The sequence below is a fragment of the Miscanthus floridulus genome, unplaced genomic scaffold (assembly GCF_019320115.1).
Source record: "Miscanthus floridulus cultivar M001 unplaced genomic scaffold, ASM1932011v1 fs_661_2_3, whole genome shotgun sequence".
Taxonomy (NCBI): Eukaryota; Viridiplantae; Streptophyta; class Magnoliopsida; order Poales; family Poaceae; genus Miscanthus; species Miscanthus floridulus.
In genome coordinates this window covers 15,675-31,951 of record NW_027097076.1, presented here as the reverse complement: position 1 = coordinate 31,951, position 16,277 = coordinate 15,675, and the positions used below count along the sequence as shown (strand labels likewise).

General features: G+C 46.2%; 2 protein-coding genes across 2 annotated transcripts; one reads left to right on the top strand and one right to left on the bottom strand.

Moving 5' to 3' along the window:
- The first annotated feature begins 3,434 nt into the window (after positions 1–3,434).
- LOC136532578 (uncharacterized mitochondrial protein AtMg00810-like) lies at positions 3,435–4,421 on the top strand. Its single transcript, XM_066525171.1, has one exon. It carries the CDS (start codon positions 3,435–3,437, stop codon positions 4,419–4,421), a length of 987 nt encoding a protein of 328 aa, XP_066381268.1.
- A 129-nt stretch (positions 4,422–4,550) lies between these two features.
- Positions 4,551–13,809, bottom strand: LOC136532580 (intermembrane lipid transfer protein VPS13-like). Its single transcript, XM_066525172.1, has 24 exons — positions 13,477–13,809; positions 12,242–12,345; positions 12,000–12,134; positions 11,867–11,917; positions 11,633–11,727; positions 11,432–11,549; positions 10,921–11,022; positions 10,522–10,704; positions 10,288–10,448; positions 9,531–9,701; positions 8,614–8,703; positions 8,224–8,539; positions 8,037–8,141; positions 7,862–7,957; positions 7,710–7,777; positions 7,081–7,201; positions 6,824–7,000; positions 6,483–6,692; positions 6,283–6,392; positions 5,806–5,900; positions 5,616–5,716; positions 5,373–5,525; positions 5,227–5,301; positions 4,551–5,147 (listed from the first exon to the last, which is right to left on the bottom strand). The coding sequence occupies exons 1-24, from the start codon at positions 13,571–13,573 to the stop codon at positions 4,551–4,553; spliced, it is 3,531 nt and encodes a 1,176-aa protein (XP_066381269.1). The 5' UTR covers positions 13,574–13,809.
- Between the last annotated feature and the right edge of the window lie 2,468 nt (positions 13,810–16,277).

Genomic DNA, 16,277 nt, shown 5'->3' with positions numbered 1-16,277 from the left:
CTCCCAGGTCGCCCATGTCGACCTCCTCTGCCACCAGCTCCACCACATCCTCCAGCACCTCGGCTGCTATGGGCTCCATCTCTGCCCCAGCAGTCTTCGTCGCCTCCTACGCGACGATCAATGTCAAGAACCACATCCCGGTGACCCTGGAACTGACGAAGCCCAACTTCAACCAGTGGGAGCCGTTTTTCACCTCTCTCTGCGGGAAATTCGGTCTCCTTCCGCACGTCGACGGCACGGCGGCGACCAGCCCCACTGACTCTGCTTGGGCCATTGCCGACGCCTGCGTCCGCAGCTGGCTCCTCGGCTCTGCCGAGACGGACGTCATTGGCCTTGCTGCGGCACCGAATCAGACTGCGCGCGAGCTCTGGGTTGCCATCAGGCGCCTCTTCGAGGCCAACAAGGCTCCGCGCGCCATCTTCCTGGGTCACGAGTTCCACTCCATGACCCAGGGCGATTCCTCCATCAACGACTACGCCCAGCGGATGAAGGCCACAGCCGATGCTCTGCGCGATGTCGGCCGCACCATCACCGACTCGGAGCTCGTCCTCAACTTCCTCCGCGGCCTCAATCCCCGCTTTGCCAGCACCGTCGACAACATCGCCGATTCCCACCCGCTGCCGGACTTCGCCACCACCCGTGAGAAGCTCGTGTTGAAGGAGCTCCGCCTCGCCAACGAGGGCTCCGTCGCTGCCCAGACGGCGTTCCATGCCTCGTGCGGCACAGGCTGCCGCATCACCTCCGGCAACACGGGCAGTGGCTACACCGCCGGTCGCCAGGGCAGCCACAGCAGCGGCTCTGGCAGTGGCTACGGCGGCGGCGGCCAGGGCAGCGGCGGCGGTCGCTGGAAGAAGAAGGGCAGGGGCGGCTCCAACTCTGGGGGCGGGCAGAAGTCCTCTGCTCCGCCAGCGGGCCCTTGGTACTGCTACGCTCCCTGGACGGGCGGAGCGCAGCAGCAGCCCTGGCGTCCGCCGACGCCGAACCCAGCCTGGCGTGGCCCTGGGGTCCTCGGCGCCTTCCCTTCAGCCCAGGCGCACACGGCGTTCGCCCCCGCCCAGTTCTCCGACGCCTCTCCTTCACCTCCGCAGCAGCATGGCGGCTAGGATCAGGCCGGCCTCATTGCCGCCCTGAACCAGATGTCCCTCCAGGGGTCTTCCCCCTGGGTCCTCGACACCGGTGCCACTGCCCACATGTCGTCCTCGGATGGTACACTCCTGTCCCGTCTTCCCCCACCCTCTTCCGGCATCACGGTTGGCAACGGCACTACAATTCCTATCACCTGCCGTGGCACATCCACACTGTCTTTTCCTAATTCTGTTTTTCATCTTAACAATGTTCTGGTTGCTCCTGATTTAGTGCGCAACCTTCTTTCCGTCCGTCAATTCACTCGTGACAATGCTTGCTCAATTGAATTTGACGCTTGTGGCTTTTCTGTCAAGGACCAACAGGCGGGGCGCGTGACTCCTCGCTGCAATAGTGGTGGCGACCTCTACACCTTCCCCTCCACACCAGCTCACTCCTGCAGCCTCGCCACCACATCGTCTCTGTGGCACCACCGCCTCGGCCACCCCGGTCCAACCAGCCTCACCACTCTCCGGAGCATGTCGGTCATCTCCTACAATAAGAGCTCGTCATGCCTATGCCATGCCTGTCAACTTGGCAAGCACGTGCGACTCCCATTCAGTCACTCCACCTCTGTAACCAATGCTCCGTTTGATTTAGTTCATTGTGATGTGTGGACATCTCCCGTGCTTAGCAACTCCGGATTCAAATATTATCTTGTTTTAGTAGATGATTTTTCTCATTACTGCTGGTCCTTTCCACTTCGCCAAAAATCCGAGGTGCACCGCCACATTGTCGAGTTCATTGCCTACGCTCAGACACAGTTTGGCACAACACCTAAATCCTTTCAAGCAGATAATGGGACCGAGTTTGTTAACCACGCCACCACCTCTTTCCTCACCAGCCATGGCATTCTGCTCCGCCTCTCCTGCCCCTATACCTCCCCACAAAACGGCAAGGCTGAACGCATGCTCCGCACCACCAACAACACCATCCGGTCCATGCTCCTCCATGCGTCAATGCCACCTCCCTATTGGGCTGAGGCTCTCATCACAGCCACCTTCCTCCTCAATAGGCGTCCCTCCTCCTCCATCCACAATAGAATACCTCACCAACTCCTTCACGGCACCATCCCAGATTACTCCTCACTTCGCGTTTTCGGGTGCCTCTGCTATCCAAACCTCACTGCCACCTCCCCACACAAACTCGCCACTCGCTCCGCACCTTGTGTTTTCCTTGGATATCCATCCTCTCACAAGGGCTACCGCTGCCTCGACATGTCTACTCGTCGCATTATCATCTCTCGTCATGTCATTTTCGACGAGTCCGTGTTTCCGTTCTCAGCAGCACCATCGGCGGCTTCCATGCCGTCTTCACTTGATTTTCTGATGCATGGACTCTCCTCCTCGCCGACACCAGCGAGCACTACTACACCACTTGCTGCCACCAGCGAGGATCCGTTCCCGGCGCTCCTGGACCCGGCTGTACTCCAGCTGGGCCCCCTGGCTACGCCTGCGGGCGGGCACACTCCAGCTGCTCCTCCTGCGGGCGGGCCACAGCTGGGAGGCCAGCGCTTCGGTGCCGTCTACACTCGCCGTGCCCGGACTCCTGCAGCGCCGGCCACCGAGCCGGTGGCTCCTGCGGCTGCCTCCGTGGCCCCTGCTACTGTGCCAACAGCGGCTGCAGCACCGGCAGCGCCACCAGCCGTGCTACCCGCAGTACCAGTGGCCCGGCCTGTGACACGCTCACAGACCGGCAGCCTCCGCACCGTCCAGCGCTACGGCTTCTCTGCCTCCGTCGCCTCGCTAGTCCCGGTGAACTATCGCAGTGCACTCGCCGATCCCAATTGGCGCGCTGCGATGGCGGAAGAGTACAAGGCGCTGATCGACAACGGCACTTGGCGCCTCGTACCTCGGCCGCCTGGTGCGAACATCATCACTGGCAAGTGGCTGTTCAAGCACAAGCTCCATTCCGACGGCTCCCTCGCCCGGCACAAGGCACGCTGGGTCGTCCGCGGGTTCTCCCAGGAGGCCGGTGTTGACTACGACGAGACATTCCGCCCCGTCGTCAAGCCGGCCACGATCCGCACCGTCCTCAGCATCTCCGCGTCGCGAGATTGGCCCATACGCTAGCTCGACGTGAAGAATGCCTTCCTCCACGGCAACCTCAAGGAGACGGTCTACTGCGAGCAGCCGAAAGGCTTCGTCGACCCCGCTGCTCCTAACTCTGTCTGTTTGCTGCAAAAGTCCTTGTATGGACTTAAGCAGGCGCCGCGTGCTTGGAACCAGTGCTTCTCCAACTTCATCTGCAGCATCGGCTTCACCACCTCCAAGTCGGATGCCTCCCTGTTCGTCTACAAGGCTGGCGACAACATGGCCTACCTCCTCCTCTACGTTGATGACATCATCGTCACCGCGTCGTCACCGGCCCTTCTCCAGCATGTCACTTCACGCCTTCACTCGGAGTTCGCCATGACGGACCTCGGCGACTTACACCACTTCCTCGGCATCTCGGTGACGCGGGACAGCAGCGGGCTGTTCCTCTCCCAGCGGCAGTACGCTGCTGATCTCCTCCAGCGTGCTGGCATGGCTGAATGCCATCCGACAGCTACTCCTGTGGATGCCCGGACCAAGCTGTCCGCCTCAGAGGGCGCCCCAATTGCCAATCCCTCGGAGTACAGGAGCCTTGCGGGTGCGCTCCAGTACCTCACTCTGACAAGGCCGGACCTGGCTTATGCTGTCCAGCAGGTCTGCCTCTTCATGCACGACCCCCGCGAGCCACACCTTGCGCTGATCAAGCGTATCCTACGATACGTCAAGGGGTCTCTGTCCGCCGGTCTGCACTTGGGCTCCGGTGCCGTTGACCAGCTCACAGCCTACTCCGACGCCGACTGGGCTGGCTGCCCAGACACGCGCCGTTCTACCTCTGGCTTCTGCGTCTACCTCGGTGACAACCTGGTGTCCTGGTCTTCCAAGCGTCAGACGACCGTGTCTCGCTCCAGTGCCGAAGCAGAGTACCGAGCAGTGGCCCATGTTGTTGCCGAGTGCTGCTGGCTGCGTCAGCTTTTACAGGAGCTCCACATCTCCATCCCGCTTGCGACGGTTGTCTACTGTGACAATGTGAGCGCCGTCTACATGGCTGCCAACCCCGTCCACCACCGCCGCACGAAGCACATCGAGATCGACATCCACTTCGTCCGTGAAAAGGTCGCTCTGGGACAGTTCCGTGTTCTCCATGTCCCATCTGCACATCAGTTCGCAGATATCATGACCAAGGGTCTGCCCGTCCAGCTCTTCACTGATTTTCGGACCAGTCTATGCGTCCGTGATGCTTCCGCTACGACTGCGGGCGGGTATTAGGATATGTATATATCTAGATCAATTAGCGATTGATTGGTTTTTCCCTAGATAGGCTAGCTGCCATGTATAGCCTAGGATAGTTTCCTTGTACAGGAAATAGCTTCCCATGTATGTGACTTCCATGTATGCCTATTGGCTATATATATGAAAGGCTCCCCACCCACATCGTGAGTGTGGTGATTCTCTACCTTCTACAATTATGTAATGAGATGAGATTTTTGAGATATTTACCCTGTTGTCCAAGCTGTTGTACTGGGGGGAATGTTGATCATAAATCACTATCTGAGCTTTCACAAAACTATCGAAAGTGCCACTATCATCCAATGTGAATCCCCCAGTTTGAAGTTCAGTGTCTGGTATCAAATCAGGAATTCGATTAAATGTTGGCGGCTGTAGGGAAGGAACACTGGTAGGCAAAAAGTTCTGGGTGCTAAAATAGTCTGATATAGTCCTCTCTCGATGCATAGGTGTTTCAAATTCATCAAAATCATCTGATGCCTCAAAAAAGTTTTCCTCACTGTCATGTTTCTTCAATTGGGTGCCTCTAGGTCCTGAACTGTTCTTTCGACTAGGAGATGGGAGTTCTTGGGTTTGCATGCTATTGATATAAGACTTTGCCAAGAACCTTGGCACAGGACTCCCTGGGTAGTAAAACTGGTCTTCAATTTCTAGTGACCCCAAAATAGTTCCTATCAGTAAATTGCCACCTTTCATTGAGAGTTCAACCTGTTTATTCCAAAAGAAAAAAAAACATATATTAATAAGAGTCACAAAGCAAGGACCACACAAAAGAAAAGTTCGATACCTGACCACCAACTGCCCGAAATTCAAACAGGCTGCTCTCCTTAGCTAGCAGAACTTTTTTTAGTTTGTGGTTACTCTACAGAAGCATGAGTTGCATCAAAAACACTGAATCAAGGTTACGAAAAAAATTAGGCGAGAAAGAAATACCTCATAGCCACATGAAAAACATATCTTTAACTCATCAAGAATGCCAGCAACAAATAATTTCTCTGTGTCAGCAACATCGGGAAAGCTGCCTTTGAATGAGTGGGCCTCTGATGGGAGAGCAACTCCAGGGAAGCTTGAAATTGCAGCAGAACCCTAAAAGCAGGCTAATAATTCTATGGATGCCAACAGAAGATAGATATGTAATGAAAATTTGACCAAAAAGAAAAACAAAACAAGGAGTACCGATGCACGGTATATAGCACCCTGTAAACGGCTCTGCCATATCTTTCGTGCCTCGTCATTATCAAACAACAAAATTAAAGCACCAGTGTCTTCCAGAATCTGTAAAAGAATAAAGTTTATTGAGATAATCAATTATGTCAGGGGATCTGAAGTAGAACAGAATGTTATGAAGTGCCACTAGACCGTTCCTTGGGATTAACTTGGCCAGAATCATGCAGCGCCAGGATGTTCTGCACACCATTTGTAAGCTCAGTAGGTACCTGATGAACTTGTTTCCCACGTAAACTGCAACTCAACACAAAGGTGTTAAAACAAGTGTCCCGGCACATAAAAATGCAAAAAATAAACACAAACCATTCATATAATCACATGAAATTACTCCGCTGAGGTGCAGCTCCAACGAGGCACCCCAGGAGTGAGATTCAAGTTTCAAATGGTGGACTGGCCATCCAGAATGAATGTGCCACACCCTCAGCTCTTCCTCTGCTGGGCCTTCCTTGGACCTCAAGCACTCCACACCTACTGTCCCTATCCCGGCAAAAGCTACAGTGGTGCCAGATCTTTGTACACATATGGCCAAGCAGTCTATTCTAGGCGCGGAACATGACAGTATAAGCTCCAAACTTGACAGTAACATAGGATTCAGAACTATAGGAAAGTGCATAACCTGAACCATTGCTTGTATGTTGTAGACATTGAATTTTCAAATACATAGAGAAATGGACCCACTAGACGCAAATATCTGTGTTGCCAAGCAGCTTCCCGGTTTCCAACCCCCTAACAGTAGGTCATGAAAATGATTTAGAGAAAGAACGTAATTCCAAAATGATTGAACATTAGTGAGTAGAATTATAAAAGAATGTAAACCTTCCATGTGAGAAGAGATGACGACCCTTCAAAGTCAGCATGATCCCACAAGTGTTCATGATCTGAACTGCTATTGTCACTAGCACCATCTTGAAAATTTTTAAAAATTTCCATTAAACGATGATAGCGTGCAGGAGAGAAATGAAATCCTAGGGAAGGCACCCGTATCGCCAGTCTTGTGGAAGGATAGAGAGGACTTTCTAACTGGATCTGTCCAAAGATGGAACAGTGACCATCATGATGATAACATTTAATAGTCCCCCCCCCCCCCCCCCCCCCCCCCCCCCCCCCCCAAAAAAAAAAAAAAAAAAAAAAAAAGGTGTGGGTGGAGTATTGTTTACCTGCTGAAGCTTCAAAGCAATCCCGCACTTGTCAATTACCGGCAACAAGTTTGTTTCATCAGATGTTTCATTCCAATGGTAATCACCATCCACCAGAAATGCAGAGACATCACTAAGCACCAAATTGAAGTTTAGATACATATCCTGCTCTTCTGAAGTATAGGCATCCCATATTTCCTGAAGAAACAAAGTGACGTTAGTAGCATACAAACCAAACACTTAAGATATAAATGTTACTTGCAAATAGAAGACACAACCTCTGTCCGAAGAACTAAATTTCCAAGGTCAAGCAAAAGCTTAGTCTCATGTACATCATCTGGTCGGAACTTGGTAGGAACGGTAATTTTTGGAGCAGCAATATCCATGTTCAGTGAAAACCTAATAGGGGTTATGTTACGCATTAGTCGACGTCGAAGAAGGGGTTGACAAAAGAAAATATAGCTAATTCTTTAGTGTAGCTTTAGCATAGAAGCAATGATGTAGATATCTAAAGTAACTGAAATACAAACCAACAACATCAGCATAAATTTTATGGTATAGACAAAGTGACAATAATCCTTATTTCAGGGGAAACCACAATCCCATTTTTCAAATTCCTTTTGAGGTTGAAATTCTAGTAAAATATTTACCCCCCTTCCAGTTAAATATTCTGCATAGGCTGTAACTAAGTACTAAACTGTGGTTGCTTTTTTTTATTTCGTTTTTTTTACCAAAATAAAAAATATTAGTCAAAGGAAGCTAATAATGTCCAGGTTGTACCATTGAAAGCTAGGGCTTCTTGGAATTTTTTTTACAGTACCATTCTGTCCTCATATAGAGAATGGTGGAAAACCCACATGAATTTTTTTTTTCAGAATATGAAAATGGAGAAAAAAAATACACTAACCTGGACTGATCTTTTAGCACCCGAGTCATTTGCTGTTGAGCAGTCCGTTTCACTTCATCTAGTGTCATCTTCACAAAGCAACACAGAATGATCAATCAATCATCTGATCACATGAAACAGTCTTGCCTCAAATCGATTTTACTCATAGATACCTGTACAGCAGCAGCAGTCTCTAGTGCCAAGTTCTGGCTAATGGTAGGGCTACTCTTGAAGAAGCCAACAATTTGATCGATTGAATCCTTTAAATACTATAAGAACAAAAACTCAAATAGTGAAATAGTAGAGCAAATGCATGCACACTAAGGTATAATGAGGATAGCAGCTTACAGTTATATAACAAGGAGAAGCTTTAGCTGTGAAACTCCAGTCTAGTTGCTCATCAAAAGGTTTGTAGGAGAAGATGCCGACAAAAGAATCAACGACACTTGCACTCTAGAACATACAGAACACGGAATCGTGTGAGTGGCTACCATAGTTACTAAGTGTAAAATGCAAATTGAACAGACACAGAAACCTCAGCAAGCAGGCCATATGGAGATAAAAGCCTGTAGGAACCCAGCTTCAGATCAAATATTTTTGCCTCCGGATACATTTTCAAGTTGCAGCAGAAATCTTGACACGAGAGATCAGCAAGGCACTCCGAATCATCAATGGTAAGCTTTGATGCATTATGTTTCATACGTATTTCAAAATCAAATTGCATCAGTTTCATATCCTGTTGATCAGGGATATACTCATTGGTTTCTTTGTACCCAATAATCTGATTTAGTCTTTCCCAATCTTCAGCAGTAAAACTCTTTGAATCTTCCTCATCCTTTGAAGAGCCAGTCCTATATGAAGACAGATTAATTGCTGCATATTTAACAATATAGAAACAATAGGGTTTTATAGGCCAGAAATCAACCATCCAAATGACCACCAGGACTGCTGCTTATTTTGTTGAGCATACTGATATGTTTCCACCGACTGTTCTACAAACTTGTGAGCTAGCATCCTACACAAAATAAGAAGATTGTATGTATCAAATAAAGGTAACTGCACTCATCATCGGCATAAATGATAGGGTGTATGCACATGAATCTCGAATTACATACAAAATTCATCCAAACTGCTGCATGGATGTTTGTCCATTTGCCAATTATTGTGACAAGAATCAAGGATGAAGATAAGATGCATAGCAGGTTGTTCAATGTGCATGTGCATTCGGGAAGTGAAGAATCAAGGACATGCACTGTTCAAGGGACTAACTATACAATGTTATACATGTAGAGCTCCAAAAATAAAAGCTCAAAAGCAAGGATGGCCTAATGCAATGATACACAGATCTTCTTCTATTTGAGTAAAAAAACAAGGATGACCTATTCAAGAATCAGAGATCTTCTGTCACAGTTGCATGCAAAATAATATTTCATAAAGTGGAAATAGTTGTGAGAAGAGACAAGAGTGCAGATTGGATACAAGGTGAACATGCAGTTTACGAGAAATAAGTGTACATATCACCGTTGTTTGTTAGGAAAGAAAGTGTGCAGAGCGAATGTCAGGCTGAAGGTGGGGGCGGGGGTGCAGAGAAGTCATAGTAATTTCAAAGGCTGAACCAATGTCACTGTAGTGCACGTTCACTGTCTTTCATGGGAAAGGGCAGCTGAGCAAGCGGGAAAAAACAGTGCAATAAGGTGAACTTCTTTTGCAGACCTAAAGGCACCCTGTATGCTCAGAAGGCAAAATTTTGGCAACCTCCCCAAACTCTACATCACACTCTTTTAGGAATAATCCCCATGGAGATGTACTGATGTACTGAGGACAAAAATAGAAGCACATCACCTCCACTGTAGAATAACCTCCATATCAAGTTCACGGTCCATCCTCTTAATCTCCTCATCGTCATCAACAACCAGTCGACTCATGTCAGATTTCAAGAGGGATGCATATAAAGATACATATGCCTTCCGAAGTCTTGCATTTCTCAATAATTGCTCCCAAGAAAGACTCCCACTGCATCCATAAGTTAGATACATCACCATGAAAGAATCAACAAAGATTGTATTGACATAAAGGCACATGAAATGAGGACATATTTGATGATATTAAAGTTAAAGGAAACACTGTCAAACGAAATATTAGTGATACTACTTGAACACACACGAAGAGATACACAAGAAAGCCTTGAATCAGTTGCCAGGCGAATGGTTGAGTCCTCTGCTCAACTGCTTTCTTTTTTCTTACATAAACACTACTGACATGTCACATGTGGTACAGTACTACAAAGAAAATTAATGGCTCCACCCGGATAAAGAAAGAAGACAAGCAAATATCCCACAGCATGATTAAACCAAATATTGGGATGTGCATTGGATTTATTATAGGCTAAATGCTAAAGCAAACATAACAACCATTCATCCAATCTATATGTATAAGTAGCCCAAACTGACATTAAAAAAAAAAGGTCGCCCAAACTATGCTAGAGGATAATGAAACCAGAAAATTAAAAAAAAAACTGAGCACCTTTTAATGCCAGTAAATAATGCATGGAATCTATATATGAATTGGAAGTCAGAGAAGAATGTGCAGATATACATACCTTGCTTTCTTCATTTCCTGAGTCATCACCTTGTATGCATATTTCCACCAAGCTCGTGGATCCGATTTTACTGGTAAAGATGGTCGGAGATGAGCATATCTCAGCCGTTGATTAAAAGTAGAGAAATTATCAGCCATCTTCAACATGTCCCTGTAGCCATCCTGGTTCGAGGGAAAAGGTATTATTTTTCACAGTGCTTTTGACAAAACTGAGAGAGAAAAAAAGAGTACAAACCTTTGACAACGACAGAGTAACATCATCCAAATCAACTGCAGCATTTTGCAATGCTTGTCCTGTTTTCTTTGCCTCAGTAAGTTGTATCTTTGTATATTTTGCTTTGCCAGACACAGGTTGTAAAATGTAGGCATGCTTTTTTGAAGCAGATCTGGAACCATCCTGCTCCTGAAACTCAAAAACCTGAAATGCATTTTACGAACCAATAAAGATTTGTCAGGTTGCTGGATGCAAGCAACGGAAGAATAACAGACCCCACCAGAACCTCACTACAGCACCACGTCTATCAACATTCTACCACATGTTTTTTTCTGGTAGATATTGCCAAAGACAACTGTCTCCAAGCAAATTTATACTCTCAAGCTCAGGTATTTATTTGTGCACAAACACAAGGAGTACCTGACTCCACTCTGATGGAAGTAAATCCTCCCAGGGTTTATCCACAATCCAGGGACTGCTATCAGAGTCAAAATACACCGCAAGACTCTCAAGTTCAACAGACTGCAAAATGCCAAGTAAGTTAATGAAGTAATGCAAGTTGGTCAAAAGTTAAAAAAAAAGTCAAACTAAAACAAATAAGCACACCAAATGTGCCAAATGCTCAATGTATTCACTGCTGAGGCGAACAGAATTCACTACTAGGTCAAAAAAGCTTTACATCAAATTAATCGACCACCAAAATTAGAAAAAAAAAGTGAACTATTGTTGTTGTTGTTTTTACTTTGGAGCCTAATATTCGGCTACAAAAAAGAACAAACAATCACCATTTCTTGGAGAAATTGGTATTTCCTCATGTACTCACTTTCCTTTCTACGTGGATCACAAAAAACAGAACTGGACTCCCAGAAGTTGACAGCAGCCATGAGTAATATCAAACTAACCGTGGAAACAAAATGCAGGAACAATGTACCTTTTTCACTCGATCCAAATCACCACCTGTGGCAAAAGTCTCCTTGCCAAAGTCGTCCACTGTAACTGCTGAAAGCTTTGAAAGTACCAGACCTGCTGCGAAAGGGTGGCCAGGATTGCTACAGGAAACAGGTCACAGTGTTCTTATACTCCTTAAAAATGTGCAGCCCGAAGGATAAACCATTGAGCAGAACTGAATTACCTCTCTACGTCTTCGTATCTGATATGAATATTGCCAATGGATAACTTGATATTTCCAATTACAGTGCCAACGAAAGACCCAAGCCATGATGAATTCTTCCACAAAAAAGGAAAATCGCAGTGAGAAATGAAAAAAGTATCTAAGATGGTCAGATCTAAACCACACGACAGCAGGTAAAAAATATAGGGAAGATTGACTATCCCAACTACACATAGAAACAGTACTGGCACATACTAGTTCAGATTTCAGTTGCTGTTGGCGCTCCAATAATTTGATCTCCATTTCCTGTGTAAACCAAAAAATCAGTATGTGCATGGATCCAACATTAATTGCAAAAATCACTTAGCTGTCATCAGAAGTTTATTACCCTAACTCGACTTCTTTTTGCTTCCTGGACAGCATCCTCGCTGCAACCTTCAACTTGTGTTGCTGGTTCAGCTAGTATAAAAATTCGATCAAGATAAACCAAAACTGGCTCTTGTCCCAACCTGCTCCATGGAACCTAACAATCATTGACACAAACATCCTTGAACCCATTCCTCCGTATTACAGAAAACAAATTCAGTATATGACTATATGTACTAAACCAAAGAAAGTACTACTCCAAACCTTGAGCTTCACGGAACCAAGAAAACCAGCTTTGACTCTAACAGGTAATTTCAATGAATTGAGCGCTTCTGGCTTCAGTTGCATGTTTGTGAGCTCTACATCACCTGAAACAATTTTTCAGAAAACAGAACATCATTAGGTAATAGAAGACATGTCAATGATTAAAAAATGGTCAATAGCTGGGGCAAGAAAATTGTGTCCCCCCTGATCCCCTCGTGCATGTGCACACATGAATGTGGATATCTTCAAGCTCCAGCTAATAACTTCACTAAATGCCATGGACCACATTGCATTTCGATGTCATCATGAAACCAACGTTAGTTTCATCAAATACCCAGAATTGTGCTGCACATGACCTGAGCTCCCTTACTCATGCCCTGAGGCCACTGACACAAAAGCCATCTGATGCCTACCATCATCTCATACACTTCTCATGACAAGACTATCATTACAACAGATTCCTGCTATGCTCTCACCAAATGTCAAAGCCACATGCCACCTTAATTTCCAAATGAACTTGCGATCTAACATCCAACAACTGATGTAGATGTCTGACAAAAACTAGGCACTCACATACACCCCTGCAATCACTTGCTATGTGAATTCCTCCAAAATACCAATTGAAAATACTGCTACCAACATTCCTGTATTTGTTTTTATCAATTAAGGTTGGGAAGCCATTTATGGCCCATCCAACAAATTTGCTAATTTAGGCCAGTCTTAGTGGGGAGTTTCATCTCCCAGTTTCCAAGCCAGTTTTACAAAACGCTGGGTTGCTTGAAGACATGCTTCGTGGTTGATGACATCTTGGTAAAAAGGCTCAGATACAAGCATGCAGTCTCACACCTGAATGCCCACAACAATGTGTCACCAAGTCAGCTCCACAATTCTCTGAGCACTGAAACTAGAACCTCTTAGGAACAAGCAGCTAAAACAGTTCTGCAATCACAGAGGGACCAACACTGGAGAGTCGCAGATTCATCAAATTCACCAATCCAACTTCTGCCCCTGACATAACTAGCTCAAATTGTTGTCGTTAGCCCCCATCCAATGCAACCACCACGTAGAGCACTAACACTGCTACTAATAAGCACGCATGATGCAGCAAATTTTAAGATAAAATATGTCAAACTAACCCCCAAACTGCCAGTGTGATCACAGCAGGAGTCGGATTAATCAAAGCAGCAGCGACGGGCAGATAAGAAGGGAAGTGGCGGCGAGGCGTCCTGACTGACCTCTCCAGACGCTGATCTTCAGCGCCTCCTTGCTGAGCCCCCGGACGTAGTTGCCGAGGTACTTCTGCAGCAGGAAGGCGACCTGGTCCTCCAACATCTCGGCCGCCGCCGGCGATCGGCAGCGCCCGCCGGCGCCGCCACCGCGAGACCCGAAGGTGCGGAGGGGCTGAGAAGCGCTCCGGCTGTCGGTCCCCTTGCTCGGCGTGCCGCGTGAGCGAGGAGAGAGAGGACTGGGCTAGCAACACAGCAGACAGCCCACAGGCAGGGCAGGCGGTTTTTTTGTCTTGGACGAGTCGAGGAGAAAGGGGAGGAGTAGGGAGGCGGAGGAGATCGCTAGAACAAGCAGGCGGCGCGGCTAATGCCCGGAATGCCCTCGCGCGTCGGGGGTATCTACGGATCTTTGCCTGGGCCCGCGATTTACGTAAGCCGTCGGGATTATCGGTGGCGCTCTTCGGGGACGTGGCGGTTAGGAAGTGGCTCGATCGTGCAGCCCGCACGAGAGAGTCCACAGCTGGATCTGCTGAATGAATAGCAAAACGCAATTAGAGTTGTTAATTGCAGATTGGAATATTGTAGTTAGGTAGACGTGTGTGAGTAAAATATTGCAAAACGTGCTTAACGAATTGGTTCTGACCTCTAACAACATGGGGGGCACACGGCACGTCGGCATACATGGATAGACCGCCGCGTGGCGCGAGTGTTATTTGGTGGGCAGCAGCACCGGCGCTCACTCGCGCGGGTTGACGGGGTTGATGAGGCACTCCGCCGTACGGCGTCGGGAGAGTGGACGCCACGAGGTCCTCCGCTTTATCCCCGAGCACGCAAAGGTGGCAGCGCAGGCGAGCCGGACGACGAGCTCCTGCGTGGTGTGTGTTTCTAGGCCCCACATGACAGATCGTATGAGTGCTTGCTTCCATTTTCCTGAGATGCGACCTCATGTCCAGGACATCCGGTGCGGGCGTGCGGCGTGCCACGGCCCATGGTGCCACCTCTCCCGCCCTAGCCGAGGGACACCTGTTATGTTAGCCGTTGTCGCGCACTGGCGCTAGCAAACACGGGAGCCGCCGAGTCAGGTTTCGATCCACGTATAAGCTAACCACATTGTTTTTTACTAAGATCACTTTCGTGTCGTTGCAATACAACATGAACAAATAATGCTACAACACGTGTTGCAACAGGAACAAAATACAATGATAATTTTAAGTGTTTTTATTTAAGAGTGATGTTCTCATAATTATTGGCGGATTCAGGACTAAAAGTCCAACTGTGTATCAATATTATTTTTTCAATGAAACAAGCTTATATGTACACAAGACAAAACACAACATAATAATAAGAACAATACTATATAAATATCTGGATACTTACCCTAGAAAGTGAGGCCTGCTTTATTTCACATAAAGCCTACGGGCCTGGAACGCGGGAATGTTGTAGGAATTTCACATGAATCAGTTTAATTTTATAAGAAAAACGTAGGAACCGTAATTTTTGGAGCAGTTTAGCAGCCGACTAGCCAAGACAAAAAAAATATAAATCTCTCCGTCCCTAAATGTCTGTCGTTTTCGCTTTCCGAGAAATAACTTTAATTAAATATATATTAAAAAATATTAATATTTATGATACATAATTAGTATCATTGGATAGATATTTGAATCTAGTTTTTTAATAAATTTATTTAGAGATAGAAATGTTGCACGTATTTTTTATAAATCAAGTTAAAGTTATTGACACGCAAATCATAACGACATACATGCTACTCGACGTCACGTCAGGTGACAGGTGCTAACTGAAACTAAATTAATCATAATAGAGCAGAGCTTGCAGCCCACGCAACCCAGGGATGCCTTCGCTTTTTCTGCTCATTCCGTGAAATCAACCCATCGTAGGGCGGAGCCAGGGGGGCTGGCCCCATAACATCACAACAATTTTTTTTACTTAGTACATAATTTAATGATTTATATTTATATTAAAAAATATTATAAAAAGTTCTTATCATATATGTTTTTTGTCTTTTGGACAATATAAACCCACACAAAATGCAATTAGAATAGAATATTTTGAATTATGGGAACTTTTTGCTCACCGTATTAGAAAACATTTAATGAAATTTTAGGATTTACTAAATGTGTACGTCATTTTATTATATTTTACATTTTACTTAACGTATACTTAACTAGTAATAACAATTAAGGTTCTAAGGGTAACAGATGCACCTCAAAAATCCAAATGGATGAGCTATGCTCAAACTTATACATCGAAACTTTTGACAGGCCCTTACCTTCCTATATGTATAATTCCTGGCTCCGCCGCTGAGCTGAGTGGGGCATGTGGATGTGTGGTGTTTGCCGCCAGGCAGGTATGGCGACTGCCATAGCTTGCCAGATTGGTAGATCCCCTTGTGTCATAATGATGTGGTGACCATGGCAAAGGTGGGGTGTGTTTTTCTATCTCATATTATAGCCTCATTAGAACTTGGCTACGCTCCCTGATGAATTCGTCCTATATTTTTTTGCTTTTATTTTTTTCTTGCCTCATTCACCTTACAATTTTGGTTTTCTTTTTTCATCCATTTTTTTTAACTTGTTGTTTTTTGTCTGATGTATTCTTAGACTCGTTTATTAGGTAAATAATTTGTTTTTTCATATTCATGGCTTTAAAAATTTGTTTCTTTTATAATATTGTAGTCATTTTAGAACCAACACATATTATTAAAGATATATGAGAACAAGAATATTTTGTTTTTCAGCCACCAACATTTTTTCTTTGTACCTCATACAATTTTCATGTTTGTTTATATCTCA